The sequence below is a fragment of the Anopheles coustani genome, chromosome 2, assembly GCF_943734705.1.
Source record: "Anopheles coustani chromosome 2, idAnoCousDA_361_x.2, whole genome shotgun sequence".
In the NCBI taxonomy this organism is placed as follows: domain Eukaryota; kingdom Metazoa; phylum Arthropoda; class Insecta; order Diptera; family Culicidae; genus Anopheles; species Anopheles coustani.
In genome coordinates, this window is record NC_071289.1 from 77,323,132 (window position 1) to 77,349,270 (window position 26,139).

Here is a 26,139-nt window from a genome sequence, read left to right on the forward strand (position 1 = left end):
TGTCTTACCTTTGAAATAGCTAACCGTGAAAACGTTTGCTCCGCCCTCGCTAGCTGCGGAAATGATTTTCGGCGTATGGATTTCGGTAAAACCCTTGGCCGTCAGTACGTCGCGGAATAGTTTACAAACGCCCGCCTCTAGACGGAAGATGGCCTGGTTCGCTGGCGTACGCAAGTCGAGCACACGGTTGTCTAAGCGCGTGTCTTGATTGACGCGAATCTTGAGCGCCTCTGGGTCGTCCGATTTTTCCGAACGCGAAGCGTCCTCAATCTGCAGTGGTAGCTGAGCTTTTGCTGCAGATAATAGGAACAGCTCGAGCACGTGCAGCTCGAGCGTTTGCTCCGTACAGGATTCGATTCGCTGCTCCACCGGAATTACCTTCGCCTTAATATCGATGATACTTTCCCTGGGAATACTGCCAGAGAATTTTACCATCTGCTTCGATACGACATCGTTCACCGCTAGCAGACACTGGACGGTGCTGCTCTGCTGACGCAATACCAGGAAGCATTGCTTGCCCTTGCATCTTGAAGTATGCACTCGCCCGCGCACCCACACCTCCGAATCCTTGGCGCATTGCGACAGGTCAGACACAGTGACGAACACACGCTCGACGTACTTCTCCGCACTTTGGATCATTTTCATTGGGCCGTATCGTCCCGCCGAGTGATCAACCCCATCGGCACCTGCGTCATCATTCGCTCCACCGGCAGTCCCAGCGGCCGCTGCAGCTTTATGTTCTGCTTTCTAAAATTAGAGAAATTACAGAAACAATATTAGTACCGAAAGCGCAAGAGCAATTCTATCCAAAGACATCTACAAAAATAATCCAAGCGTACCTTTGCTGCCTTCACAGCATCCTTCGCAGCCTTTTTCGCAGCCTTCTTAGATGTTTCTTCCGCCGAGCCGTTGCCCACGGGTTCTTCCTTGATCGTTTCCGTGACCATTATGAACTCGGTGAGGCGATTTCTTTGGTGATTAGGAAGGAGGAATGAAAAAAATATCTCAATTAGAGGAAGTACGCGAATAAACTACCCCAACGTCACGCGTGCCATTATACGAGACGACCGTGTGGGTGAGATGCAGGGGAACCGGAAGCAACGGAGCTTGCATAATACAACAAACATTTCCCATCCCACATTGGAATTGAAATCGTTGTTAACTCGTATTTGTTTCAATCTTATCAGCGTGTGATGACCATAAGACCACGGATGAGCTTATCGTACCGTATGGTGGTCGACCAGCCAATATAACTTACAAAGCACCACAACACCCGGCATCCTTTACAACTTAACCTCTTCTCAAAGCACGCAGTTACAATCCATAGAAAAACGTTTGTTGAAGACTTACTTAAACGTCTGATGGATGCTCTTGACTTTGGGAATCAGGTTTTCCACTTTTTAGATCAGGAAGCACTATCGCATTTCCAACATAAAATCCCACGTAGCTTCAGACACAACAGTATCTCATCACCACTTCTGTCTGCCGACTGTTTCGTGAAAATTGCATCAAGTTGAACACGTAGTTTGACACCTCAAAGGCAAGATGTATAAATTGTATCTATATTTATACACCTCGGTCACAACTGTAAATAATGGCTAAAGCAACTAATTTTATATAATAACTTTTTAGTGGCTTGGCCAATTTTAGCGACAGACCCCTCAAATGAAAGGTCTTTTAAAGGCTGATAACTCTGTGCAACAAAGACTCTTCCGTAATTCTTAGTTTATGAAATTCTGAGGCGTAGATGCAGAAACCTTGGTTGGTATTTTCTGCTGAAATAACCAATTTGTTAATAACTTTATAACTGCTGAACCGATTTGTACATGTGACCCCTTAAATGAAAGGTCTGCTCAAGACACACAACTTTGTGTAACAATAGATCATTCTATATTTTCTAGTTTTTGAGAAAACTAATTGTGTGCTGGGTCCTGTACAAACCCGAATAGGTATTGCGATATTGCGCTGCTTCTTGATCATTTTAGAGTTTTAAAAATGTTAATGAAAAACAGGTAATTTTAAAGTTCAGATTTAAAAAGACGTTTATCTGGCGCTTCAGAGAAGAACGATTTACAACTGAAAAAACTAGTTTTAAATTCTTGGAACCGTGAATCCGTTCCAAAATCACGATCTTGTTGGGTTCTTTTTTATGTTTGCAACTCTACTCACTTGTGTTGTCCAAATAACTAATCGTTGTTATTAAATTGTATCTTCAGCTTGTTTTATAATTTGTGCGGGTGATTTTAAGAGAATAAATAGACGCATTTGGTGTACCGAGTGTCGTATGTGTCATGTCGGAACTCGTTACAAAGAAATTACTAGGGGAGCTAGTAAAAAAATCAGGGTACGTTTTCCTCCAGGTTTGTTTGGCATTGAAAATGCACGACGGCCGACAATAACAATTTGGGACGGGTGGCAAAGCTGACGCGGATAGTGTGTTATTAATTGATATCGTTTTTATTCTTCTTCCTAGTTGTACATATTCGGTGGATAATATAATTACTATCTTTCATAACCGCGATGGAAAACATAGCAACAAGCGACTTGTATCGCTTTTGGCGCAATTGTTCAAACCCATTCCGAATGGAAGCAAGTACGTCGAACTGTATGCTCCCTCGAATACGTAAGTACTCTCGTCGTGATATCACACAACCTCTAACTATCTAAATACGTTGTTTACGATTACAGAAAAGAATCCTTTCCCTCGTTAGTGATGGTTTTGAACCGATTTGCGAGCGATTTGAAACACGCACACGCTGATAAGACCAACAGCCTCCGGCAACAGCAAGAGGAGCATCCTGTTACGCAGCCGGCAGTTAAAATTGACTCCATTGTAGCAACTACCGAATCGGTGCACAAACGTGGGACGCTATTCGAAAGCCCTCCCCTCTGCTCGACCCGCATCAGCCCAGATCAAGTGACACCGGAAAATGTACAACAAATCAAGGAAAAAATTGTACAGGCAACGTCCGGCGGTGTTGGTGTGACCCGTCTGTCGACTTCGACCGCCCTTCCGTCGGATGGTGTTATTTCATCACACCTTCAGAACCGTCCGTACTTTGAGTTCTCCCACCGGAAGGCTCCCATCGTGGCGTGGAACTTCAACTACGACGAGCTAGTCCCGCGACAGAGCAAGTCGAACGTAGCTGCCATTCCGGTTGCCTCACAGGAACCGATCGTGCTTAAGGAGGTCCTCAATTGCTTGATCGGTGTGAAGGGTTCGTTGATCGTGCCGAAAAAATGTGCCACGCGTAGCGAGGAAGGTTTGCTGTTGTCTGAGATGGAGTTCGAAATCTCAAACCAACTGACCGAGTCGTGCTCGGACATGGTGAAGGAGTTGCTTCCTCTCGTGACGAACGTGGCCTGCGTGCAGCAATTCATCGAAGAGTCGAGCATCCTTGAGGGTGGTGTCGTTTTGCAGGCCCTCCGCTCCGTTCTGAAGTCCATTATGACCGACTACTTTCTCTCGATAGCGCAGCTGGATGATTTGCGCTGCCGGAAGGGGCTGTGCATACAACGATTACTGCAGTTCCTGAAGCCCGTGTTTCCCACGATGGAAGAGCTAGCGGCGACGGTAGCGGAAATTCGACGTACAAATAGTCGCGGTGGGCAGGTTTTGACGCTGCTGCACGATAGGATTACCGCCACCAGTGGCACAAGTCACGCGCAACGTGTTTTGGTACACCTTATCGAATCGGCCGCCGTCCCGTTTATGGAGATGCTACAGCTGTGGATTTACCGCGGAGTGATCAACGATCCACAGCAGGAGTTTCTCATCGAGCACAGTGCCGTGGAGTTGACCGAAAACGATCTGGTAGACTACTGGGAGAAGCAGTATTCCACTCGGTGCGACAAGATACCCTGTTTTCTTGCCAAGTATGCCGATATTATCCTGCGCACCGGAAAGTATTTGAACGTCGTGCGCGTCTGTGGAAGTGCAGACTTTCAACCGGTCGCAAACGGCATCGACAACGGTTATGTCCCGGAGGATTCGGCGAAACAGCTGCTTCGCTATAAGCATTTCGACCAGTCGTATATCGATGCTATCGAGGAAGCGTACAATGTGGCATCCTCCTCGTTGCTGAATCTCATTATGAACAAATATGACCTGATGGGTCGGCTGCTTTCCGTGAAGCGCTACTTTCTGCTGCAACAGGGTGACTTTATTACCGAGTTTATGGATGCCGTCGAGGAGGACCTCAAGAAGAACGTGGATAGTCTTCATCCGATCCGATTGGCAAACTTGCTCGACGTGACGCTTGGTCTGTCGTCCGCCAAGTACGACGAGTATCATGACGATTTGAAAACGATGCTGCTCCCTTACGGTATCGTAACCCAAATCTCGAAGATCGTCAACAAGGAGGACGCATTCGTCGATACACTCAGCGACACGTCGCAGCTGAAGGGTATCGAGTGTTTCACCTTTACGTACAAAGCACAGTGGCCTGTTTCGATCGTGCTGAACCTGTGGACCATCTCCAAGTACCAGATGCTGTTCCGCCAGCTGTTCTATCTGAAGTACGTCGAGCGGATACTGTGCCGTGTGTGGATCGCAAACAATGAAACACGCCGCTTCGCTCCCAATCCGGCCAAGTTGTACCGGTCCGCGTTTACCTTGCGTCAGAAGATGCTTATCGCTATTCAGGGCTTTGAATCGTACATGATGATTGAGGTGATCGAACCAAATTGGCACATTTTCTATCAGAACATGAAACAGGTAACTCTACTTTTGTTTTAAATTACAGCATTTGCTAAATCCTTGTGCTCTATTTCTTCTGGTAAAGGTAAACAATATCGACGATGTGTTGAACTATCATCAAGATTTCCTGGACCAGTGTCTGAAGAACTGTATGCTAACCGTGCCAGATTTGCTTAAACCTATCATCAACTTATGCAACATTTGCATTAAGTTTTGCGATTTTCTTGCGGTAAGTTTATATGTTTTAAGTTTTGTTCAAATCTTCATTTTTTTTTCATGTGAAAACAGTTTTATTTTTGGTTAGGGCAATCACTTTCCAAATATTTAATTCAATTCAACCCGTGTACCCTTTCTCTTTCTTCTCTTTTCTCTCCGCATCTTCGACACTCACTGCCAACGTTTTTTTGGTATTATTTTGTATACGAGTGATTTTTTTTTTAAACAATCGATTGTTTTTTCTCTTATACCCTGTGTTATAAAATGGCCTTATGACATTTTTTTTGCTTTAATGTTTGATCGATAAATTAATTTTTGATTCCGGTGCTATGATTTCTTTTGGTTTATTGCATCCATATAATTTTTTTTTCAACTGGCATTGTGTACTAAATACGTTGCCATTGGATGTGTGGATTAACTCGCGCGCTGGATTGGAATGGCACGTGACGCAAAACTAATGGAGAAATTTCTAAATTCGATACACATCAATACGCACCTCAAAACCCCCGCAACCAGGAGTCACAGCGCCACTTTGTCGATGCCGAGCTGACATGCATGCTTGCCTCGAGTGATGACTTCTCACTGTCTTCCGAATCCGATTATGAATTACACGCTTCGCAACAGGTACCGGCGTCAGGATAAATTGTTTGTGGAACAATAATGCAAAAATCGTTTTAATTCAGTCTCTAAAAATAATCTCTTTTCGTTCATTCGCTGGTATCTTCTTATCTGGGCTCACTTCATGTGCTTACTTCATTTAAACAAATTCCGAACGAGAAATGTTTGGACTATTTTGTAAATTACACCACCAGTCAAACTTGAATAGGCACAACATTAGTCACCTGCAATTTAAATAACATTAATCAGCTTATGACTCTGATCGGAACAATTGATCGATTTGAGAATCATTTGATTGTTGGCTTACGACGACTTTCATGGAAAAGCATGCTCACTTTATGTAAAGTTACTAATCCATATTGAACTCCATCAAGGGGTTACTTTCAGATATTGGCCCGCTTCAAAATATTTGCACTCACTTAGCACTCAATTCCTTATACGTTTTAATTGATATTATATACACACATTTATTTCTTTTGCGCACGCAGAATGCTACTTCAATGGAACCGACGGAAACATTCTCAGAGCGGGTTGAACAGTTCCGCCAAGATTTTACCAACCAGCTGATGACGCTGTTGCGAAAGATTACCGACGTTGCAACGCTGAGTACATCGGAACGGTTTATAAATTTGATTTACAGGTATGATGAAACGAATGATACGATCGTTGGTTCATGGTTTACCTAATGGTACATTCTTATTGCTTTTTAGGATCAACTTCAACTCCTACTACAGTGAAGCGAATGAAAACTAATAGCTACAGAAATAGCAAATTATTTATTTTGTATCCTGCAAATAATATTCCAATGGAATCTGAGCTACCACTATGGAATCCACATAATAACATCCAGTGCTAACATCATGCTTAATAAAAAATTGTTAAAATTCAATGTACAAAGGCGTTCTTCGTTTGTTGTGGAATAGATTTGCTATTGTCATCCACGCCATCATATACTGATTTTAGCACTTTGTGGAACAAGTAGATCTAGATCAGATCTCAACAAACTAAAACCTAAACAAACAACATTCAACAACATCGAATACAACTGTTTAGTTCTAGTGTTTAGAAGGTATGGTAAAAATTATGATTTGGTGTGCGAAATATTGTTATATCTTTCGTTTTTTAGTATCCAACCATGGCCATATATCGTTTACAACGATTTCCTAGTGTTTGTATGCATTGTTTGAAACCTGTTGATTTGCAGACCAATTTTACATCTATTAACTCTTACCATGATGAGCTGCACTGCACAATCGAACAGAAAAGTGCTGAGCTTTTCGGAGTGCCTGGTAGCAATGATATGGTAAGATGTGTGAATACGTAGTTGCAGACTTGTACTTTATTGTTATGCTTTTTTTAGAGGGAAATTCCCGCGGCTGTACGTAACATGCTTCCAAATCAGATATGCCAAGAATGCCTGCTTGCAATGGTTGCCTTTCATCAGTATCAATCAAAATTGAGATGCCTGATGAAATTCAGTGTAGGACTCGCCCATTTGTTGCACTCTAATGCAGATCCTCTTGTTGAATTGTTCGGCATACATGGGCGATATTTGGTGCAAGTATTGAAAAGCTTTAACATATGCCGTGGAAAGGAAGAGTACATCACGCTAGAGATGCTCTTGCAAGAGGTAACCGGGTTTGACCAGTATAAAAACAGAGATAGTGAGGATTCCGCAACATCTGGTGAAGGGCGTCAATCTCAATCGCCCTACAATTCGAATGATCTATTTATCAGTGAAGAATATTGCGAACCACGAAGACCTTGCGTATCCCAAAAAATGCAAAAGGCGGGGCCAAATAGAAACACAGAAATAGAGAGAGAAAGGAAGCAGCTTAGCAACTTAAAAAGCGATAAAGCGGTAGTAACTGATCTGAAGAAAAGGAAAAGCGATAAATCAGTGAAAAATAATGCAACCACAACATTCATCGAAGGTACATCACTCTGCAAGTGCAAGTATGATTTCTGTGACAAAATTTTCACTGATCTTCTGAGCATGAAGAAACATATTCGCAAAGACCACAAAACTTTTGTTTGTAACATCTGTGGAAGCGTGAGGCAATTCTATTCGCATTATAAACATCACATGGCGCGCCACAATACAAGCACGATCTTCATATGCGAATATTGTAATGCAGAGTATAGCACAAAGCAGGAGCTTATCAATCATCTAAAAGTAGTCCACATTGTTAATCCCGATGAGGAATGTACTTGCAACGTTTGTGGAGTAGTTTGTCGGGGGTAAGCAAATCGTGGATTGCGCAATTTAATTTAAACTTATGGCTTATTAATTCATTTGTTTACCAGGAAATATCATTTTAATCGACACATGAAGAGTCACAACATTGAGCGAAAGTTCGTATGCCCTGTTTGCTCGAAGGCGTTTAAAACATCCCACCATCTCCGGCGCCATGCAGACGTCCACCAGAAATTGCAGTATCGATGCGCAATGTGTGACACGAGCTACGGAAGAAGAGATAAAATGCGTGCCCATCTCGAAATCGTACACAACGTAAGCTTCAATATTTCGCTGTAATTTATTTTTCATAATCATTTGCTTTGTGCCATTTTGTAGATTCAGAGCTACTTTGTGTGTGTGGTTTGCCTTGCAACGTTTGATGAGGACGGCTTGCTGCAGCAGCACATGGAACGGCACCGGAATCCGAAGATGCTCGAATGCTGCACGTGTTTGGGGGTGTTTTTGAGCGAAGCAGATCTCAAAGATCACTGTTGCATAACGTACCAGGATAGCTACCTGTGCTGTGGAAGAGACTTTCGCTATCACTCTTATTACAACAAACACATGATGGTTGAGCATGGAATAAAGTGTAATGTACGAGTGAAACCTCCAAAAGACAAGCTGCTCAGTCAGTATCGTGCCTTAAGACCAGCCGCAAAGGTTAGAAATTGTTAAAATTATGTGTTATATAAGAATTATGATTAATATAAATGTGTTTGTTTCTTCCCCGCATAGCCTCTAATTTCATGCGATAGCTGCAATGAACATTTCAACTCAAAACAAGAGTTTCGAAACCATCAAAAGACATGCAGTAAAACCTCAAACAGTTTCACACTTGAGTCGTTGAGCATAGAATTGCTTTCTGAAATGGAGTAGACGTTGGCCGGTAGCTTCTGCATGTTTTTAAATAAAATATCCGTTATACTGTTTTACCCCATTGCAAAAAATAAGTGAACACATTTTCTGTAGTTGTCAAGGCTGACCCCATTGCCTTAATGTCCAAATAATTAAATTAATATTGTAAAATTGTTCCGGTACATTCGCGCGTGTACGATTTGAAATATGTAAACAATCTTATGTCAAACAGTTCCAACACGCTGCTACAGTCAGTCTCAAACTTAACGACCCACATTAATATTACATTTTTTAAAGCATACCCAACATGTTTAGTTCTTTTCATGACATGGACCTGTTTCTTTTTTTTACGTGTTTATCAGATATAGTTGTTAATAAATGGAATAATAAATCCACACCAGAGGATGTTCTTACGGGTAAAAAAATATATATCTGTCGACAAAGCAGGGCAACCACAATTCCTCTCCGCGTAGTGTATATGTGCCGTAATGTAAGTTCTGTCATTTTCCAGGTAAACAACGAATAGCATTTATTATTTGTTCGAGAAGCTCTACAAGGATTTTGAGTAGGCTTGGTTTACGGCGCTCTTCACGTAGTTCTCCAGTTATGTTAAACCAATTTTGAAGAAAGTAGAAGCAATCATAATCTGCAGACGCGCACAAGCAGCTAAATAGCATTACTGGAATAAGAAACGACTGCGTAAAGATGGTGACCTATAAACTACAAAACTTCCCGAACGTTTGTGTCCACTGTTTACGCCCAGCAACTGTTTTCCCGGACTTCCAACCCGTTCAATTTTTTAGCCAGGATATGAATACTACAGTGGAAACAGCAAGCTTAGAATTAATAAACAATGACAAACTAACTGCCGAGATGATGGTAAGTTTTCCAGAAACGATATGTTTTGGTCTGTTTAATAACCATAGATTTCCTGTTTGTAGTATCCCAACCGGAACAGTATGCTGCCGGAAAAAATGTGTAAATACTGTTTAACAACTATTGTCACATTTTATCAACTTCGTCGGCGTATAGAATGTGTGAGAAGATTCAACGTTGGTCTGGTAAAGCTCATTCAAGGAAACCCCGTTGACCTCATAGAGCTCTTCACAACGGACGGAGACTTTCTAGTGGCTTTGCTAAAAAATCTGGGCATCTGCGATAACAACTCCGACAGCGTAACCGTGGAGAACCTCATCGAGGATCTTTCTTCTTTTAAACTGATCGACAGTAGCCAGAAAGCAGAGTACACTGTCATGGATGTGGCGCCTGCGGAACAACCTGTTCAGGAAATCCAACTACCCACCGCCTTTGCTTTGTCCGTGAATGGAATTATTTTGAACAATGTAAAAGTTGTATGCAACAACACGAACCAGGTTGAGCGAATTGCTCCAGTTGTAAATGCTACGAATTCTCCGATACACATTATCTCCGATTCTTCGGACGACGAAGCTGAGAAACCCAAAGATGCCACAATAGAAACAGCAGAACCGTTGCCGCAGAATGGAACCGTAACAGCGGTAGAAGCGCAACCAACACAGAGTTCCGGAAGTCCTGTACGTAAACGTGGTAAACGTATGTCCGATGTTGTGTATTCCTGTCAGATCTGTATCAGAACTTTTCGAAGGTATTGTAACACTGCACTGCGATTGGGTAAAGAGTGACTGTTCCTAGCTTTTATGTTTCTTTTCTTTTTATTGCACGTAGTGTCAACGGTTATACAGGTCATATGGAAAAATTCCACAGAACCCCGCTCGTGCCAAAACCATCGTCAGGCGTTTATCCTTGCAAGCCATGTTCATTAACGTTCAATACATTGATTGACCTCAGGAACCACTGCCACGCTACCCATAAGGGTGGAGCGCATGCCTGTACCATCTGTTCTATCCTTTTTGATAACAAAGATAGTCTGAAAACTCATATGGAAATTGTTCATAACGTAAGTTACCTTCACTATTGGACCGTCCGTTGTAGCAAACCAACGATGGAAAACTATTTTAATTTTTTTTCTTTCCTTTTAGACGCAAACATATTTTTATTGCAATATCTGCGTGCAAATATTCGAAGATGCATCGGAATTAGCAAACCACAAAATTCTCCATACGTCACCGGCACCGACAACGTGCGGAAAGTGTCTTGGATCTTTTGCCAACAGTAATGACATGAATAAGCACGTTTGCATCACGTACCGGGACGATTTCATGTGCTGTGGAGTAGACTTCGAGGATCATATCAAGTACGCCGGGCATATGAAGACGAAACATAATACCTTCACGATGGTAAGGCCGAGAATTCCCCCCGGTATGCTGTACAGTAAATTTTGTTCCCAATTGCGCGGTGAGGTAGGTATCTTATTGTTAGGATCGAGAATGAAAACGAAAGTAATGCAAGAGAAATGTGCATCCTTTATTTCAGCGATTCTTCTGCGGATTCTGCGACAAAAAATTCAGTACAGATGAAGAATACCAGAAGCATATGGTATCACGCGAACATTTCATTCATGCTTTGGTAATATCATGAATGCACAAAAGAATGATCGATTCAAAACGAAATTCACGTTCGATTTTCGCATGTTACTTTTTTTTGTCTTACTTCGTCCAATTTTTCCATGTATCGTCATCATTTTGTGTTAGTGATTGGATTCGTACAATGCATGTCCACGTTGTGTACGTTTTTATTCGTTTTAATCTGACCACTGCAACTGCACATTGAATTGTTTCAAGAATTTCGAAAATTGATACAAATTTTCTCACGTCTTATACTACTTGCATTTTTTTTTTCTACTACAACCAAAAAGAAATAAATAAAAATGGACTAACAAAATATAATTTAATGTGATATGTGTACCTCACGGCAATCGAACAAACAGGACACCGAAAAGACCGTGATCTCCTTCCAAAGTTTCATCTTTATTGTTTATCAATATAGTTGTTGGTATGGTATGGTTGGGCGTAATAATTTAGAAGGGGAATCGTAACTTCACCAAACATGGAATAAATTGTGTGCCATATTAGCTGTGACGGCACGCAACTCGATCTGTTGTTAATCAGATCTCTGTCCAAATAGAAATAGTGCATGATGAGGGTTAGAAAGGAGTAGGTTGCGGAGGAAACTTAATTGGTTTAACATATCAGTTTTCAACGTACATCTATTCATACTCAGGCGTTTCATTAAATGGAGATTGTTTATCTTCTGCTGCGACTGATCCGACAAAATATTATGTCATACGTTGTCCGGAGGTTTTTTTTTCTATTTTTTTCCTTTCGTATTATTATTGTTTGTCATCTGCGTCATCTGTTTCGCATGAATCATTTAGCTGACCAATTCAGATCCACCTGGGATTGGGATGGGACTGGGAACATTATTCTGACAAATCCTTCCTATCCTTAAAAATCAGTTCGGCGAAGGGAGCGATCGGTTACGGTTGAAGAGTACGAAATATTAGATAACAAAGTAGAGGATAGCAAACGATGCATATTGCAAAGAAAAATTAATCTCCGATCACCAGACGAAGGCGTAACAAGTTGGTCTCGCGCTTCCAGTATCGTATCGTGAAAGCATCGCACAGCAGGCCAGGAACACTTAACTGGGAACGATGTCGACTGGTTGTGGGTGTTTTTTGGGAGTTTGATTTATTACATGCTTTCAATGTTTAATTACAAAAGAAAATGGGTTGAACAAAGTACCTGTCGTAATCCTAGTATAATAACTTTGTTTAGCATTCAGAAAAGATGTGAATAAAAGAAAAGGATGCAGAAATAGCAAGCAAAAAAACGGGTAAATGAAAAATTAATGTGAAGTGTGTTCGAATCAAAATGGTACACGGTTTCCGGAAACTAATGGGAGGAAGAAGTGCAATTATTGCAATAGATTTCAGAACAAAGAAGTGCAAAAAGGATGGTTGCTATCAGTTACGACGTAAAATCGTTGACCGACAAACGATTACAGCACATCCTGGAACAGAAAACAAGAGTATAACAGGATAGATAAGAAGGCCGGTTGTCCACTGAGTACGCACCGCCAGTAGGAGCAGAGGAATCGGAACTGGGATGCTGCGAAAAGGCAATTGCTAACCATACATCTAGAAGCAACAGAAAATTTTCTCTTATAAACGCACGTAGTGGACAACGGTGGATGCAAAAACTACTAAATCATCAGCTACTATTTCTATTACAACGTTTTTCTCCCACGCTTTGCCTCTCCTCTCCTCAGTGCCTAAGCTCAACTTCCAAGATTCTTCCAGGTGTTACGCCGATCAGTAGTTTGATGTGGTGATGCGCCTTTCACCTCCTATCTACCCGGAGCTTCTACACGTGCGCCATAGGGGACACTAAGGCGCACCGTGTATCATCCCGATGGACAAACTACATTCACCCGACAACCTGAGGCAGGATAAAACAGGAGCCGATTGACGAATTCATGCGTTAGTATATTTAGCTCGCCGCGTACTATGATTTGGAAAGTGGTTGGGTCCTTAATCGTGTGCTGCAGCTGATGACCTACTTGTTCACTCGCGTCTTAAATGTGTGTCTGTGTTTTTTTTCTGTACTGTTACCAATTGTTCCCTAATTATTACATTCTTTTAGCCCTATTCCTCCCGCCAGTGCCAATACGCGTCCTCGACTTTACTTCTCATCTTAACCTCTTTCAATTTTGATCTTTTTTCCACCAATGTTTGCAGTAATTTAGTGTCTTTCTCCGGAAAACAAATTCGGTTGCCTACGATGAATGGTCTCCTCTGCTCAGCTTCCATGGCTTGCTATGTGGTTGTTAGTATTCTTTGTTTCGTGTTTGAAGGGAAGGATGGGACGAACGGATTTACGTTTTTTCTATATACCTTCTTGCTATTACATTATTTAAATTTGTTTTTTTAATAACATGTTGACATTCTTTCCCTTTCTCCTGCACCACTTCCGCTAATGCTCGTTTCCTTCATATCCGCTATGCCATTCTGTTGTTAAAAACTATTTTTCTTCACTCTGGTTGCGAGCCAGAGGTTTGCGTTAGTATTCTTCCGCCAGTTGGGCTCTATGTATTCCAGCTAATAATTACTTCTAGCATCTCAACCATTACGCACCGGTTAGCGTTGCTGTTCTCGACGCCGAACGCAAAATAAGATGCATTTCCAGTGACCAACATTCCGACCGTGTGTAGCACACATTCACACCTCTACTCTATCTATGCTTTTACTGGCGCGAGCACGAACGCCTCCTACTTACTCATCCTTCCTGTTTATTCGCTCGCTGCCCGTCGTCTTGTTTGCTGCATTCGCCTCGACTATTTCCGGCCACCAGCAATACTCTGCCATCGCCACAGAGCATTAAAGGTAAACAGCGACACAAACGCGCCACCTCCCAATAGCATCCCATGGCGCGTCCTTGGCCATCCTTGGTGGAAGGAAAACTGGAGCGAACGGTAAGAGTCCCTCATGCGAAACGGTTGCCACCAGTGACGCTGGTGGTGATGATGATAATAGTTACCAGGCTGCTCGAATCTCCCCCGACGATGGTGATGGTGGTGGTGTAGGGCGGACGCGAAGACGGACACGGGGGAGGAAAGGGCGTATATTTAATTGCTACCACCCTTGGCGGAGGAGGTCGGCGGTGGTGGCATCTGCCCATTGACAATGATGGCAAAGTACGGATGCTCCATGGCCTCCCGCGCGGTCAGACGCTCGAAGTGATCGTAGCGCAACAGCTTGTCGAGAAAATCGAGCCCCTCGGGCGACACCAAGTGCTGGTTTTCCGAGTGCACGAATCGCTCCCATCGTTTGCGCGAATGACGGGACAGAATGTCATTGAAGCGCGGATCTAGCTCGATGTTGTATTTGTCCAGATAGGCGAAAAGGTCTTCGGTGCCGAGCACCTTCGCGATGCGCACCAGCTGGTCGTAGTTGTCGTGCCCGTGGAAGAACGGCTCCTTGCGGAAAATCATCGATGCCAGCATGCATCCGAGCGACCACATATCGAGCGAGTAGTCGTACATCTGGTAATCGACCAGCAGCTCCGGTCCCTTGAAGTAGCGACTAGCGACGCGCACGTTGTACTCCTGCCCGGGATGGTAGAACTCGGCCAAGCCCCAATCGATCAGACGCAGCTTGCGGTTCTCGTGATCGATCATTACGTTATGGGGCTTCACGTCGCGGTGCATGATGCCCATGCTGTGGCAGTAGTCCAGTGCCTTCAGCAGCTCGTACAGATAGTACCGGATGTCGTAGTCTGTGAGCGTTTGGTAGAGCTGCTTGAAGTCGGTGTTGTTCACATGCTCGAAAATGAGTGCCGGTGTACGGGAGACCGGATCCTTCACGACCGCCAGCAGCGTGATGATGTTAGTGCCGCCCCGGAGATTCTCCAGAATCTTAATCTCGCGTTTGATCTTTTTCTTCTTGACCGGCTTCAAGATTTTCACCACGCACTTTTCGTTGCTCGTCATTTTGATCGCCTCGAACACCTCGCTATACTTGCCCCGGCCCAGTTTCCGCACTAGCTGGTAGTCATCTTGGTTCACCCAGTCGACGATGTAGTTTTCGTAGTCCCAATATTCACGTGGTTTATGCGAATTTACATCCGCATACACCCTGGCACTGCTCGGCAGCGTCATTTTGCTGGTTGCCGTCGTTGCAAACTTGAAGCTGATGGGCTTTTTTCACCTTTCTTGCTCGCCGTTTTGTTTCGTTTTCGCCTTTGCTCTTTTCCGTCCTGCTGCGCGCTGACTGCTGCTGCTGCTGCTACAATTGCTGCTGCTGGTGGTGGTGGTGCTGCTGCTGTTGGTTTTTGCCTTTTTTCCTACGGTAATTTTTCTTTCCTCTCCAGAAGTGCTAGGCAAAAGACAAACGTCGCAAACGTTCACTGACAAATGGCTTGACATTGGTTTTAGGCGTTTATAATTGTAGATTTATTACGTTCGTTAGTGAACTTTGTCGGCAACGAATCTTTTCACTGAAATTGAATGTCTTAATTTGGAAAATCTATAGAACATTGCATGAGAGATCGATGGATTTACTACGTAGGGCTACCATAGTCCAAATATGTATCGTAGTGATAAACAAAATTAGGCTTAAATTTAAAGTACTATCGATTCTGTATACTCTACTAATTCAACTTTAGAACATTTTTTGTATTTAATTTTCTTGTATTGATACATCTTTTCGAATTCACTTTTATTTTGAAATCCCATTTTGCGAGTTAAAAAATCCAGGAAAAGTGAAGCATGCAACTATGGGGTATAAATACAAAAAAATGACAGCCAAACATAGTGAAGAAAAAAAATCGTAACCACAGGGTGTTCAACATAACAGGGATTGTTTGTTTCAATTGGCCAAACAGTTTCATAAATTATACCGTGGATAATTGGGACCGTTTTTTCCATGGCGATTTTTAATTTATTAACCTTTCCAAACGTATGCCGTGCCTGTTTGCAGCCGCTTCCTCCGGACCAGATGGCGTCACTCGACGAGCATCGGTCACTGTTCGACGGAACGATTGATAAATTCCTGCAGGAAATAACAATAAAGGTTCCGGATATGGTACAACCATACCTACCTTCCGCAATCTGTTATGCCTGTTTGGGAGTGATGGAGTTGCACTATAAATACCGCGAAAAAATGAGATGTTTGCATCAGTTTATAGTCGCACTTGTGCACGTGAAATTAGGTGATAAATCGCAAATGAAACAGCTATTCGATACCCATCTCGACCAGTTGGGGATATTGTTCCGCGACTTGGATATTTGCAACACGGACATTCCCCGCGTGGAAGACCTGTTGGAGGAGTACGACCAGTATGCGATAGCATCGATGCACATCGAAGACCAGCCGTATAAATATGAAATTATCGATGAAAACTATACATCAACAGTTAAGGAAGAGGAATGCAACGAATCAGACACATCGCTCTTCGTTGTTCTGTGCAACGACGAAACCGAATCTGCAGTCTCTCAGCCGTTGCCAAGAGATTCCGATTTTGAAGAATATGCAGTTTTTTCAGCTGATGAACAAATTTCAGACCTAGAAAATCAACGCGAGGAAAAAGCTATCTTAAGCCTAGAGACTAAAACCGATGGTAAACATCAACACAACCAATCTCAGTTGGATGTCAGTGGAACAAACGAATCTTCCGACGAAAAAGTTGGAACTGACGATAGCAATTGCGCCAAAGGTGAGCTGGAAAACCCTGCTGTTAAACGGCGAAAGACACGGGCAACCCGTTACCAACTAAATGCCAAAATCGAACAACTTCTCTGTACGCAATGCTCGTATAAAACATACTACGCTGTAGCGTATGAGTTGCATCTTAACAAGCATAAAGCAAATGAAGGTAAGACGGGTCACCTCTGCTCCCATCCTTACTGTATGATGCTGTTCGACACGAAGGAGGAATTAAAAAGGCATAAAATTGAAAATACCCCTCATTCATACGTTTGCGAGCTGTGTGGAACGGTCCTAAAGCATCGCGCCTCCTACGACGTTCACCTGGAGCGGCATGTTGGCATAACGCACTTTCAGTGTCCGTACTGTTCGTCGACGTTCTTCACACATACGGAAACAATTGCCCACGTTGCGACCATACACCTTAGCGAGGACCGTGAAAAGTGTCAGCAATGTGGTGCAATGTTTAAAAGTAGGAAATTGCTTAACCAGCACCTCGAATCACATTCCACGGAGCGCAATTATCATTGCAAAGAATGCCAAACATCGTTCAAATCACAACACCAACTGAATCGACATATAAAAACGGTTCATCAGAATGTACGTTTCAACTGTGACCACTGTGATGCGTCCTACGGTCGTCGCGACAAACTTCGGATGCATATGGAGAAATTTCATCAGGTAAATTATTCGTTTACGCCTGATTTCCTTTATATGTTGATTAAATTATTCATGTATTTCCCTCGTGCAGATACAATCCTTCTTCGTGTGCACTATTTGTGTGCGTTCTTTGCCTACAAACGAAGCTCTCCAGGAACATATGGACCGTCATTCAAACCCAAAATATCTGGAATGTGGCACTTGCCTGCTAGTATGCCTTACGCCCGAGACGTTCGAAAAACATATTTGTATCACCTACCAGGATGATTATGTGTGCTGCGGGCGTGATTTTAAGAATCACTTCCTCTACAACAAACACATGGCGCGTGGCCATGGCATCAAAGTAAATGCTAGGGTTCGGCCGGATACGTCCGTACCGATCGGTGGCAAGGCACGAAGATTCCGGCGTCCACGCTGTTCGGTGACTACCTAGCCCGCTAGCATGACCAACAACAAATCTGTGGAAAATGTAATATTACTTTTCAAATCCCTTTCCTTGGCTTTCTGGCACCAATAGTAGTACAATTTCTATCACATTTCAGAATACCGACGCAGTATTTATTTGGGAATAATGTAGACAATCGATTTCGGCCGAAAAAGCTGTGGATTAGCATCTATGCAAACCGTACTTTCCACATGAGGGGTGGAATTAAGTCTGCGGGGTCTCTGATTAAGTCTGATTAAGGGTATTAAGTCATGAGTGGTCTCCGAGCGGAATTAAGAAAACAAATGTAAAGGTGGATCTTGAAATTAGTTTTATTTAATGAAACAAAATACAACATAAAAGTGATGTAAAGAAATTTTATTTATTGAACCTGTTATCTATTTTATTGAATCAGTTAAGAAGTTTACATTGTAAAACAGTCAACAAGTTTCCCTCTGTGTTGCTATGTATCTTAAGTTTATTAGCAGATGCTTAGAAATATCCGAAATTTTGTTCGTCTCCCATTACAGTACCAGATTGGTGAATTTCGGACATAAATATCATATAAAGTGATAACAAAATTCTTTTACTCTAGAATATATGCATGCCTAATAATACTTTTTGCTAAACTTTATTTTCACAATTTAGATCATCCAATGTATTTTAATTTTTTTTGTCATTTTTGGTTTCTTTTGGTATGGATCGAATCATTCGCTTAGCTTACTCCGTTTCCGTATTTAAATACTGTTCATCATGTCTCCGTCGCCCCTAACTGAAATGCAATCGTAAGGGGAGCATTTGCCAGACAGAAGTAAAGTAGTTGTGCATTTATTTGCACACGTGCGATAAAGTACCGGGCTACTGCAGAAGCCCTTTTTCTGTGATGACACTAAATAGTACAACTTTTCAAGCTTTGCTTTGTTGAATTTTCATTAATTTTACGACGTGTTTGTTCAAGTATTCCTAGACATTCCTGACCTGTTTCGCCGATTGCAGAGATCCTAGTGCATGTTAAATAGAGGCATTAATTTATTCCTTATTTTTTCAAACGGGGCAACAAACCATCAAAGTAGGCATTTAAACCGGAGGCTTTAGTTTCCGTAATCGTAATCGGCTCGCAGACTTTGCCTGCTTATTTGTATGTACGGTGGAAAGTATTTAATTCCCAACCACGCAAAAGTTCCTCATTTAAGGTTACATCTAATTTATGCTCCAGCCAGAAAAAGATACCATTTCGTTCTACGTACAATTATTTTCGTACATTCTCAAGATGAATAAGTTTGTGTAACTATCGGTACTTTCGTTTTTTACCAACGAAGAAAATGTGAGGTAACTATGAGAAATAAAAGTTGTCCTACTGTCGGTCTGTGGTTTGAAAAATGGAAATGGAAGTTACATTTTATAAACTCCCCGTAATAAATGTTTAAGAACGTCTCCTACTTGCTTAATGAGACATTATATTTCCCATATTTAAAAAAAACGCTGGTCTCGGTACTAGTAGTTATAAAGAGTTTTGTTTTGACCGGCACATTCACTGGTGCGGGTAGAATTTGCCTGGTTCACCTCTCAGAGCTCTAATAGTAAGACCTCCTCGTGCTATACAGAGTTCGCCAGCCTATTCCCGCCTCCGACGGATGTCGTCATCATCATCCGATCGTCGTACAGCGACAGTGTCTTCGAGGCGCGCACTTTACGTACCGAAGGCGGAACATCTCCGGGCGTTTTAACGCGTTGACTAGGATTGCGCAGTCGCTCGATGCTTCCCTTGGGTCCAAACACCTCGTGGAACACTTCGAGTGAACGCTGCCGTTTGAGGGAACGATCGTCTACCAGTAGTGGCGAGTGGCTCGCCGTGGTGTCCATTCGAGGTACCCTGGATTGATGCATTGCATTTGCTGACTTGGAGACGACGATGCGCAGCTTCTGATCAGATACCAGACCATGACGATCTGAAGCTTCTTCGCCTCCGTCGTTTTCATCCAGTATGGCGAAAGATTGACTAGCAAAGTCGGCTTCGGCTAGCATTTTGGCGTACTGTCCGCGATCATCGCCGGCTTCCGCTCGGCTGCCGTTGACGACGGTTCGCGGTTCGTGTAGCAAAAGGTTGCTTTCGTACTTGCCGAGCGCGAGATCGAGATTTGTTGGCCGTTCCATGGCACACTGTTGGGTGTTGTGATGGTTCATAATGATCTCTTCTTGGGATGGTGTCGTTTGCGGTTGCTGCGGGCAACCGTCAGTAGACTCCACCACCACCACCAGGTTCGAGCGATCGTCTCCATCGTAGCAGTCCTGCTGTACATCATACGGGTGTTGAATGATGTTGTTGGTAATGTTCGGGTGCTTGTGGAATGTTTTCTGTAGCATCACCTTCACGCTGCTCAGCGCTTTTCCGCTACGCTTCATCTCGGTATCCTTCTGCATCAGCGGTTGCTGTCCTTTGCGACCGGTGCCATGCAGCAGTTCATCCTCGTCGGACTGCGACGACGGATGATGCTGACTAGTGTTCGTGGAAGAAATGTTTCCCAACGAGGCCAGCTTGCCGTATTTATATGATCCAGTTGTATCGTCCCGATATCCACCACCCGGTGGCAATGGAATGATTTGCTGGTTCGGTGGTGTCATGAACGCCATAATCGTCCCATCGGGGCTATTATATCGCTCCATCGCCGTGACATTCACCATTCCATCGCTTTCGAGACTGTGCAGTTGGTTCTTTCCAATGCCACCTTCGCCCTCGCCATCATCGCTACAACCCTTCGAGGGAACGGTTCGGGCATGTGGGTTTATTTGCGAAATTTCCTGCAGTCTCTCCTGTACACACATGGCGGTAAGGCGAGCTTCCGCATCGTGATCCCAGCAGTCTTCGCACGTATCGCGCACGATTTGTGTCACCAAGCCTTGCCCAAAGTGCAGCGGGAACGTAGGTCTGGCCTTGTTGCGCGAAACAAGCACCTGCATCTGCTCGAAGCTCGGGTTCGACCCGACGTACTCTTCGTACGGAGCCCGATATTCTGGCACCGGGATGTCTTCGGGGAAGAAATCTTCGCAACGGTTTGCCAGTTCCCAAAGCACCAGTGCCAACGTGTACACGTCAATCTGTTTCAGCGCGGACTCACAGTCACGCAGATTGACGGCACCCTCGAGCACCTCCGGCGCCATGTAACGGACCGTGCCTACTTCATTGATGCTTTTCGTTTCCGCCAGCGTGATCTCGCCGCGATATTCGTACCGAGCGCCGAACGTTTTCAGTGCAAAGCCCAAATCCCCGATGCAACAAGTAAGGTCCGCCTTGACGAGAATATTGCGCGAGTTTAGATCCCGGTGGCAGATGCACGGTTTTACCAGGTCACCCTTGCGGATTTCGGTGTGCAGGTGTGCCAATCCGTTCGCAATCGATCGACCCATCCGGCAGAATGTATCGAACGGGACACGATTGTCCGTCAACCAGTCCTGTAGGCAGCCGAGAGGGGCCAATGAAAGCACCAGCAGATATTCAATACGATCGTCCATCGTTCGCCGCTCATCGGATCCTATGAGAAGCAATAGAACGTTATAAGAAACGATAGAAGTTCGCTCCAACGAACTTTTACTCACCAAAATACGTTAACAGCGCGGGAGATTCCATAAGCGGCACGGTGTAGATATCTCGTTCGTTCAAAAAGTACTGTCTGTGTTGGCCAGCAAATATTTTCACCGCGACCGGTTGCTCGTTTACCATGCCCTTCCAGACCGTGCCATACCTAACAATGGATATGTGTTATTTGGAAGCTCGCGCCATTTATGATCTTCACCGGTAACTTACTTGCCCTGACCGATCATGGCCACTAGTTTCAGATTATCAACATTGTAGAGATTCGCGCTGTATCCCGGGCCAGACGGTTCCATCTTTTCCAGCTCGGCGACGCCCTTCTTAGGCAGCTGGCGGCAACTGAAGATGGCCACAAACGCCATAAACATGATGGCGACAACCGCGAAGCAAATGTACACCGTGGGTGAACTCCAGATCGAGGTGTATGGTGCGAACGGGGTTATGCTTTCACTGTCCTCCCGTACGCTCAACCCATCGGCCGTCGTTGGCGGTGGAACGTAGCTATAGTTCCCATTGCAACTGTCTCCGGTGCAGCAGCAGAAGAAATGCTTAGTCGGTGTTTCAGTCGTGCTGACACAACTGGTGCTACTGCACGATTCCTGCTCATCGGACGATCCCCAGCATCCTGAAGGCAGCATAAACAAAAACCATTTCCAAATCAATCAATATTGGCCGTTTCCTTTCTACCATAAAGACAACTTTGCATTTTTCTCGTACCTTGTACGACGACTTTTGTGACATTTTGTGTCACGTCGTATGTCCAAAGTGTATAGCAAAACGGAGCAGAACGAGTGCACGTCACTATAGTTGACTGGAAAGTTTGCAAAAAGTTCCATAAAATTTTATTAAACATTTTATTTGTAGGCTATCAAGATCTAGGCAAGCTACGACATGGAGCATAAGATGAGTTGGCTCTAAAATTATTCAGAACTAAACTAAAGAAGGTTAGTAATAATAATAAAGTCAACTTATATTAAAAAATCATCCTTCCTTCCCCTAGTTAACCGTCTTGATGATTCCCTGTGCCACTACCGTTTACTTACAACATTCTTTTCAAACACGGGCTCATCAGATGGTTCCGGCTGGTCGTCATAGCTGTAGTTATAATCGTCGGAAGTTTCTTGTCCGTTTTGCTGCTGCGTATTGGTCGTCGATGTTGTGCCGAACTGCAAGCATCGTCCCTGAATAGGGGTTGCTGCAAGAAAACGTTAAAAAATGGTTAATTGTTTAGAAAAAGTTTTCAAAAATGACTGAACAAGTGTAACGGGATCTATTTTTAAAACGACCTTCGTGGCATGGCCCACGTTCCAGATAACTAAAATTAGTTGTACAGTACTGGTCCAATGCCTGCCAAAGGCTCATGCAATCAATATTTACAATCTATTTTTAAATTTTGGCATTTCGCTGCGTTTGGCAAACTTTCTAGGAGAGCAAAAAAGTGCATGTTTCTAACATGTTTACACCTTGACTCGTTTCTAGCATTAAGGCTAAACTAATCTTCAAGATTGTTGAATACCAAACAAACCAACGAATGATATAAAACACTATTTTCCTTTGGTAACATTTTCACTATCGGACGCTTGTAATGCATCTGCCAGGCAAATTAATTCAATAATGAGAAACAAAAAAGAAAATTATCGATCGACGTTGCTAAACACGCGATGGAACTTGAAAAGGGGTGTTTCAAGGGTGCAACAAAAAAGGGGAATTATAAGCGTAGCCGAGTTTTCTTCCCCAAACACGGCATAATGCATAAGCCTGCCCACAGAAAAAGGGACGATTAATGTGTTTAGAAAACAAAATTTTTGAATGTTCATGCCTCTCATTTGCTGCCAAGAAATACGTTTGCAAGAGCCTTCAGTTCAAAACTACTTCAGAATTTAGATTTACATACCTAGACTGGTAGGAATCAACGAGGAAGTTGATATCAATACGAATCCTAATCGTAACAACCACACTCCACCTCTCTGCTTCCAACGCGTGATAGAGTTTGCCACGCCGGTGGACCGCTTTCCATTGCGATTGCCTTCGTGGTGGCACGGGATTTGCATGTTTGCCGTACACACTCTGAAATACCGATGAGCAGCAGGTTGGCACTGGTGTGTTGTTTTTTTTCCGTTGGTGCGCTTCTTGCACAGCTCACTGATTTCGTTGCTGCTGAGGCATTTTCATAGGGCAGTTTATAATATTTTATCGACCGTCCTCGGATCGTGATGCTCCTCGTCCGAAATGTTGTTCTCTGTTTGAAAAATTAATTGGCAATCATAGTTACAAGGGGTACGTCAAAGGATATGCTTACTGCGACGCAGAAAAAAGTCTTGCAATACCGGCCGGCGCAACTCGCATTGGCTTGGTCAATAACATTCTTGCCATTGGCGTGGCGAAGGGGCGTTTTATGCTCGTTTGTTTACAATTTGTTTGGAATGTGTGATCTGTGTTCTACGTCGCTGTCGCGTCGCTGATAAAACCAATTGTGCTTGCAACTTTCATTTCCAAATCATGCATGGCGTCATCATCAATTGCTGAGAACAATTGAGTTAGTGAATAAGCGATAAGCGGTTGTTGAGTCGTTCAACTAAAATGGTTAAATAGTGTCGCTGCTTGCATTTGCAAACGATCCGCGCTAACAAATTCCAAACAATAAAAAAATTGTTTATTTTATCATACTTTTAAAACTCTGTGCTTTGATTCTAGGATATTTTAAAAAATCTGTGCATCGATTCAGAAAATTAAGAAAATAAATATTTTACGCGGAGCTGTGATATTTTTTTTCTTATCACGAGTATTGTTTTCGCACACGCGTTCGATGTCGCGATTTATGTTTTTGTTTTTGTGTCTGGAGACTTTTGTTGCCCTATCTGTACTCTGCGTGTGGACACCACTCACGTGAATCACAATCAGATACACTGATAACACACGGATAATGGATAGTGTGAAGATTGTTAAACCGCCAAGTAATGTTTCTGTTAATCACTTCATAATGCCACAAATGAGAAAAACGTGTTCGCATAGGTTTTTTTTCCCGCTCTTGCCTTATGTTTATGCACCACGGGAATAAAATATCAGACCATTTTCATTCGCGGATTGCCAAACATCTTGTCAATTGTGCCAGCGTGTTGTATGTGTGAATTACGAGCGCCAGATATTTGAAGGGGGTTGGGGTGACACACGTGAAGAATGCGTGAAGAAATCGTCCTCCCCGGGAGTATGCCCCTCGACGTTTTGAATTGTTTTCGCAAATATTATTTAAGCTTTCAAAACACTCACAGCATCACAATTTTATAACTCTCATAAACAATCGGTGGCGCGGAATCACACGCGAACTAATACGGGCTCAGTACAGACTCTCTGTTGTTTTTTCTTCAACACCGCGACGGTGATATCCTTGCTCTACAAGGATATCGATTTTTCCACCCCGACTTAGGCGTCGTCCATTTTTGGGTGGTTTATGCCAAAAAGATAATTCAGCTTTCTTACCAGCAATTTATGGCACTTCCGATGTCCACATCCACAACGGCTGGCCAGCGGGTTGTTTGCGCAAAACACAAACCTTAATTTGTTACGCGATCGTACATTCCCGAAAATTACAAAGAAAGTTTGTTTGCGACGTTCGTTTTACGCCGCGATGTGGAAGTCTGTTTCGGACGCAAATCGCAAAACCACTGGCGACAGATTAGGTGCATCGATGGTCTGCGGGTAGTGTTGTGAAAATCGGCTCTTTTTGACCGGAGCGGACTCCGGCTCCTAAAGGAGCGGAGCGAGCTGGCTAGATCCAAAAAGTGTTGAACGACATTATCGCCCAATCGAAAAATTCGGATACTGTTCGGACCTCTCACTCGAAATTTGCACTTTCCTTCTTGCCTCCACTCGCACAAGGGTAAGCAATACCTTTCAACAAAGCAGCGAAGAAGAACACGGGCAAAACAAATACGGCACAAAGTTTTTTTTAACCCACTTGACCGCGCGGCAGTGTACATCCTAAAGTCATTGTTTTGGATGTGTAATATTCAATTTAGTCTCCAAAAACCGCATGATCACGTTATTGGGACCGCTCCTTTTCGCTCCTTTCACTTCTTTCGATCCTTTTCGCGCCTTTACGCTCTGTTATGAGCTGGTTGCAGAACGCAGGTGGAATGTGTGAAAACCGATAAGATGGTCATACAACACAATAGAACGAGACATTCGATAACGTTGTGAAAACTCAGCACCGCACGGACAAAGCAAATTATCGATGTAATGATGATCGTATCAGGGAGCGCGATGAAAAGAGCGCATCAAGCGAAAGGAGTGAAAGAAGCAAAAGGACCCGAGTAACAAGAATATCCATGTTGCGCTATGAAAGGGGCGTTTTTCATGGTATCATCGGGCTCCTGATGGAACCTGCGAAATATGTAGGTTGCGTGACAAAAACGACGTGACGCGATGTTTTTTATACAATGCGCGATGTTTTAATGGAGGCGATGTTTTCAATATACATATTGTCATCATATACAAAGGAAAATTCCCAAGTCGTAATTTTATATTAAACGAACATTTTTTATTCAAATATATTTAAGCACTTTACAAACCGTTTGTTCACTTGGAGCCGCAAGCTTGGGACCGCAAAAATCAGCCATCTCCTTGCACCAAACTTTAATTCCACCGATGACACCGCGGTTGAGCTTCTGGTGCCGCTGCTGCTCGCGTTGAACTTTGG

General features: G+C 43.4%; 7 protein-coding genes across 10 annotated transcripts in view; 4 read left to right on the forward strand and 3 right to left on the reverse strand.

Moving 5' to 3' along the window:
* LOC131263975 (aspartate--tRNA ligase, cytoplasmic) overlaps nucleotides 1–26,139 on the reverse strand; it is a 210,262-nt gene that overhangs the window by 1,082 nt on the left and 183,041 nt on the right. Inside the window, exons 1-3 of one of the 2 annotated variants that reach the window (XM_058266265.1) lie at nucleotides 1,351–1,497; nucleotides 840–969; nucleotides 9–747 (exon numbers count right to left, since the gene is read on the reverse strand). In XM_058266265.1, the coding sequence (XP_058122248.1) occupies nucleotides 9–747; nucleotides 840–947 (847 nt within the window). In that variant the 5' untranslated portion in view covers nucleotides 948–969; nucleotides 1,351–1,497. Of the gene's footprint in view, nucleotides 1–8; nucleotides 748–839; nucleotides 970–1,350; nucleotides 1,498–26,139 lie in introns of those variants that run through there. The other variant, XM_058266266.1, reaches the window with a different exon arrangement.
* On the forward strand, nucleotides 2,205–6,417 carry LOC131263971 (gamma-tubulin complex component 2 homolog). Of its 2 annotated transcripts, XM_058266260.1 has the most exons (7): nucleotides 2,205–2,344; nucleotides 2,474–2,623; nucleotides 2,689–4,717; nucleotides 4,785–4,928; nucleotides 5,432–5,539; nucleotides 6,022–6,173; nucleotides 6,244–6,417. In XM_058266260.1, the coding sequence occupies exons 1-7, from the start codon at nucleotides 2,292–2,294 to the stop codon at nucleotides 6,284–6,286; spliced, it is 2,679 nt and encodes an 892-aa protein (XP_058122243.1). In that variant the 5' UTR covers nucleotides 2,205–2,291; the 3' UTR covers nucleotides 6,287–6,417. The 2 variants fall into 2 exon arrangements, with proteins under 2 accessions (XP_058122243.1, XP_058122244.1); XM_058266261.1 differs by lacking the exon at nucleotides 5,432–5,539.
* LOC131263974 (zinc finger protein 484-like) lies at nucleotides 6,585–8,710 on the forward strand. Its single transcript, XM_058266264.1, has 6 exons — nucleotides 6,585–6,602; nucleotides 6,660–6,836; nucleotides 6,894–7,774; nucleotides 7,841–8,045; nucleotides 8,109–8,432; nucleotides 8,508–8,710. The coding sequence occupies exons 2-6, from the start codon at nucleotides 6,669–6,671 to the stop codon at nucleotides 8,646–8,648; spliced, it is 1,719 nt and encodes a 572-aa protein (XP_058122247.1). The 5' UTR covers nucleotides 6,585–6,602; nucleotides 6,660–6,668; the 3' UTR covers nucleotides 8,649–8,710.
* LOC131263977 (zinc finger protein 2-like) lies at nucleotides 9,188–11,325 on the forward strand. Its single transcript, XM_058266267.1, has 5 exons — nucleotides 9,188–9,506; nucleotides 9,569–10,251; nucleotides 10,332–10,563; nucleotides 10,646–10,966; nucleotides 11,040–11,325. The coding sequence occupies exons 1-5, from the start codon at nucleotides 9,333–9,335 to the stop codon at nucleotides 11,142–11,144; spliced, it is 1,515 nt and encodes a 504-aa protein (XP_058122250.1). The 5' UTR covers nucleotides 9,188–9,332; the 3' UTR covers nucleotides 11,145–11,325.
* LOC131263978 (casein kinase II subunit alpha) lies at nucleotides 12,042–15,426 on the reverse strand. Its single transcript, XM_058266268.1, has 2 exons — nucleotides 14,105–15,426; nucleotides 12,042–14,027 (listed from the first exon to the last, which is right to left on the reverse strand). The coding sequence occupies exon 1, from the start codon at nucleotides 15,222–15,224 to the stop codon at nucleotides 14,193–14,195; it is 1,032 nt and encodes a 343-aa protein (XP_058122251.1). The 5' UTR covers nucleotides 15,225–15,426; the 3' UTR covers nucleotides 12,042–14,027; nucleotides 14,105–14,192.
* On the forward strand, nucleotides 15,925–18,230 carry LOC131263972 (zinc finger protein draculin-like). 2 transcript variants are annotated; one of them, XR_009178270.1, is made up of 3 exons: nucleotides 15,925–17,451; nucleotides 17,522–17,920; nucleotides 17,978–18,230. XR_009178270.1 is itself a non-coding variant. In XM_058266262.1 (3 exons), the coding sequence occupies exons 1-2, from the start codon at nucleotides 15,991–15,993 to the stop codon at nucleotides 17,861–17,863; spliced, it is 1,803 nt and encodes a 600-aa protein (XP_058122245.1). In that variant the 5' UTR covers nucleotides 15,925–15,990; the 3' UTR covers nucleotides 17,864–17,899; nucleotides 17,973–18,230. The 2 variants fall into 2 exon arrangements, 1 of the variants encoding a protein (XP_058122245.1); XM_058266262.1 differs by having other exon boundaries at nucleotides 17,522–17,899; nucleotides 17,973–18,230.
* On the reverse strand, nucleotides 18,248–25,083 carry LOC131263970 (bone morphogenetic protein receptor type-2). Its single transcript, XM_058266258.1, has 7 exons — nucleotides 24,921–25,083; nucleotides 23,338–23,682; nucleotides 22,487–22,638; nucleotides 22,161–22,254; nucleotides 21,657–22,068; nucleotides 21,449–21,594; nucleotides 18,248–21,384 (listed from the first exon to the last, which is right to left on the reverse strand). Exons 2-7 carry the CDS (start codon nucleotides 23,492–23,494, stop codon nucleotides 19,451–19,453), a joined length of 2,895 nt encoding a protein of 964 aa, XP_058122241.1. The 5' UTR covers nucleotides 23,495–23,682; nucleotides 24,921–25,083; the 3' UTR covers nucleotides 18,248–19,450.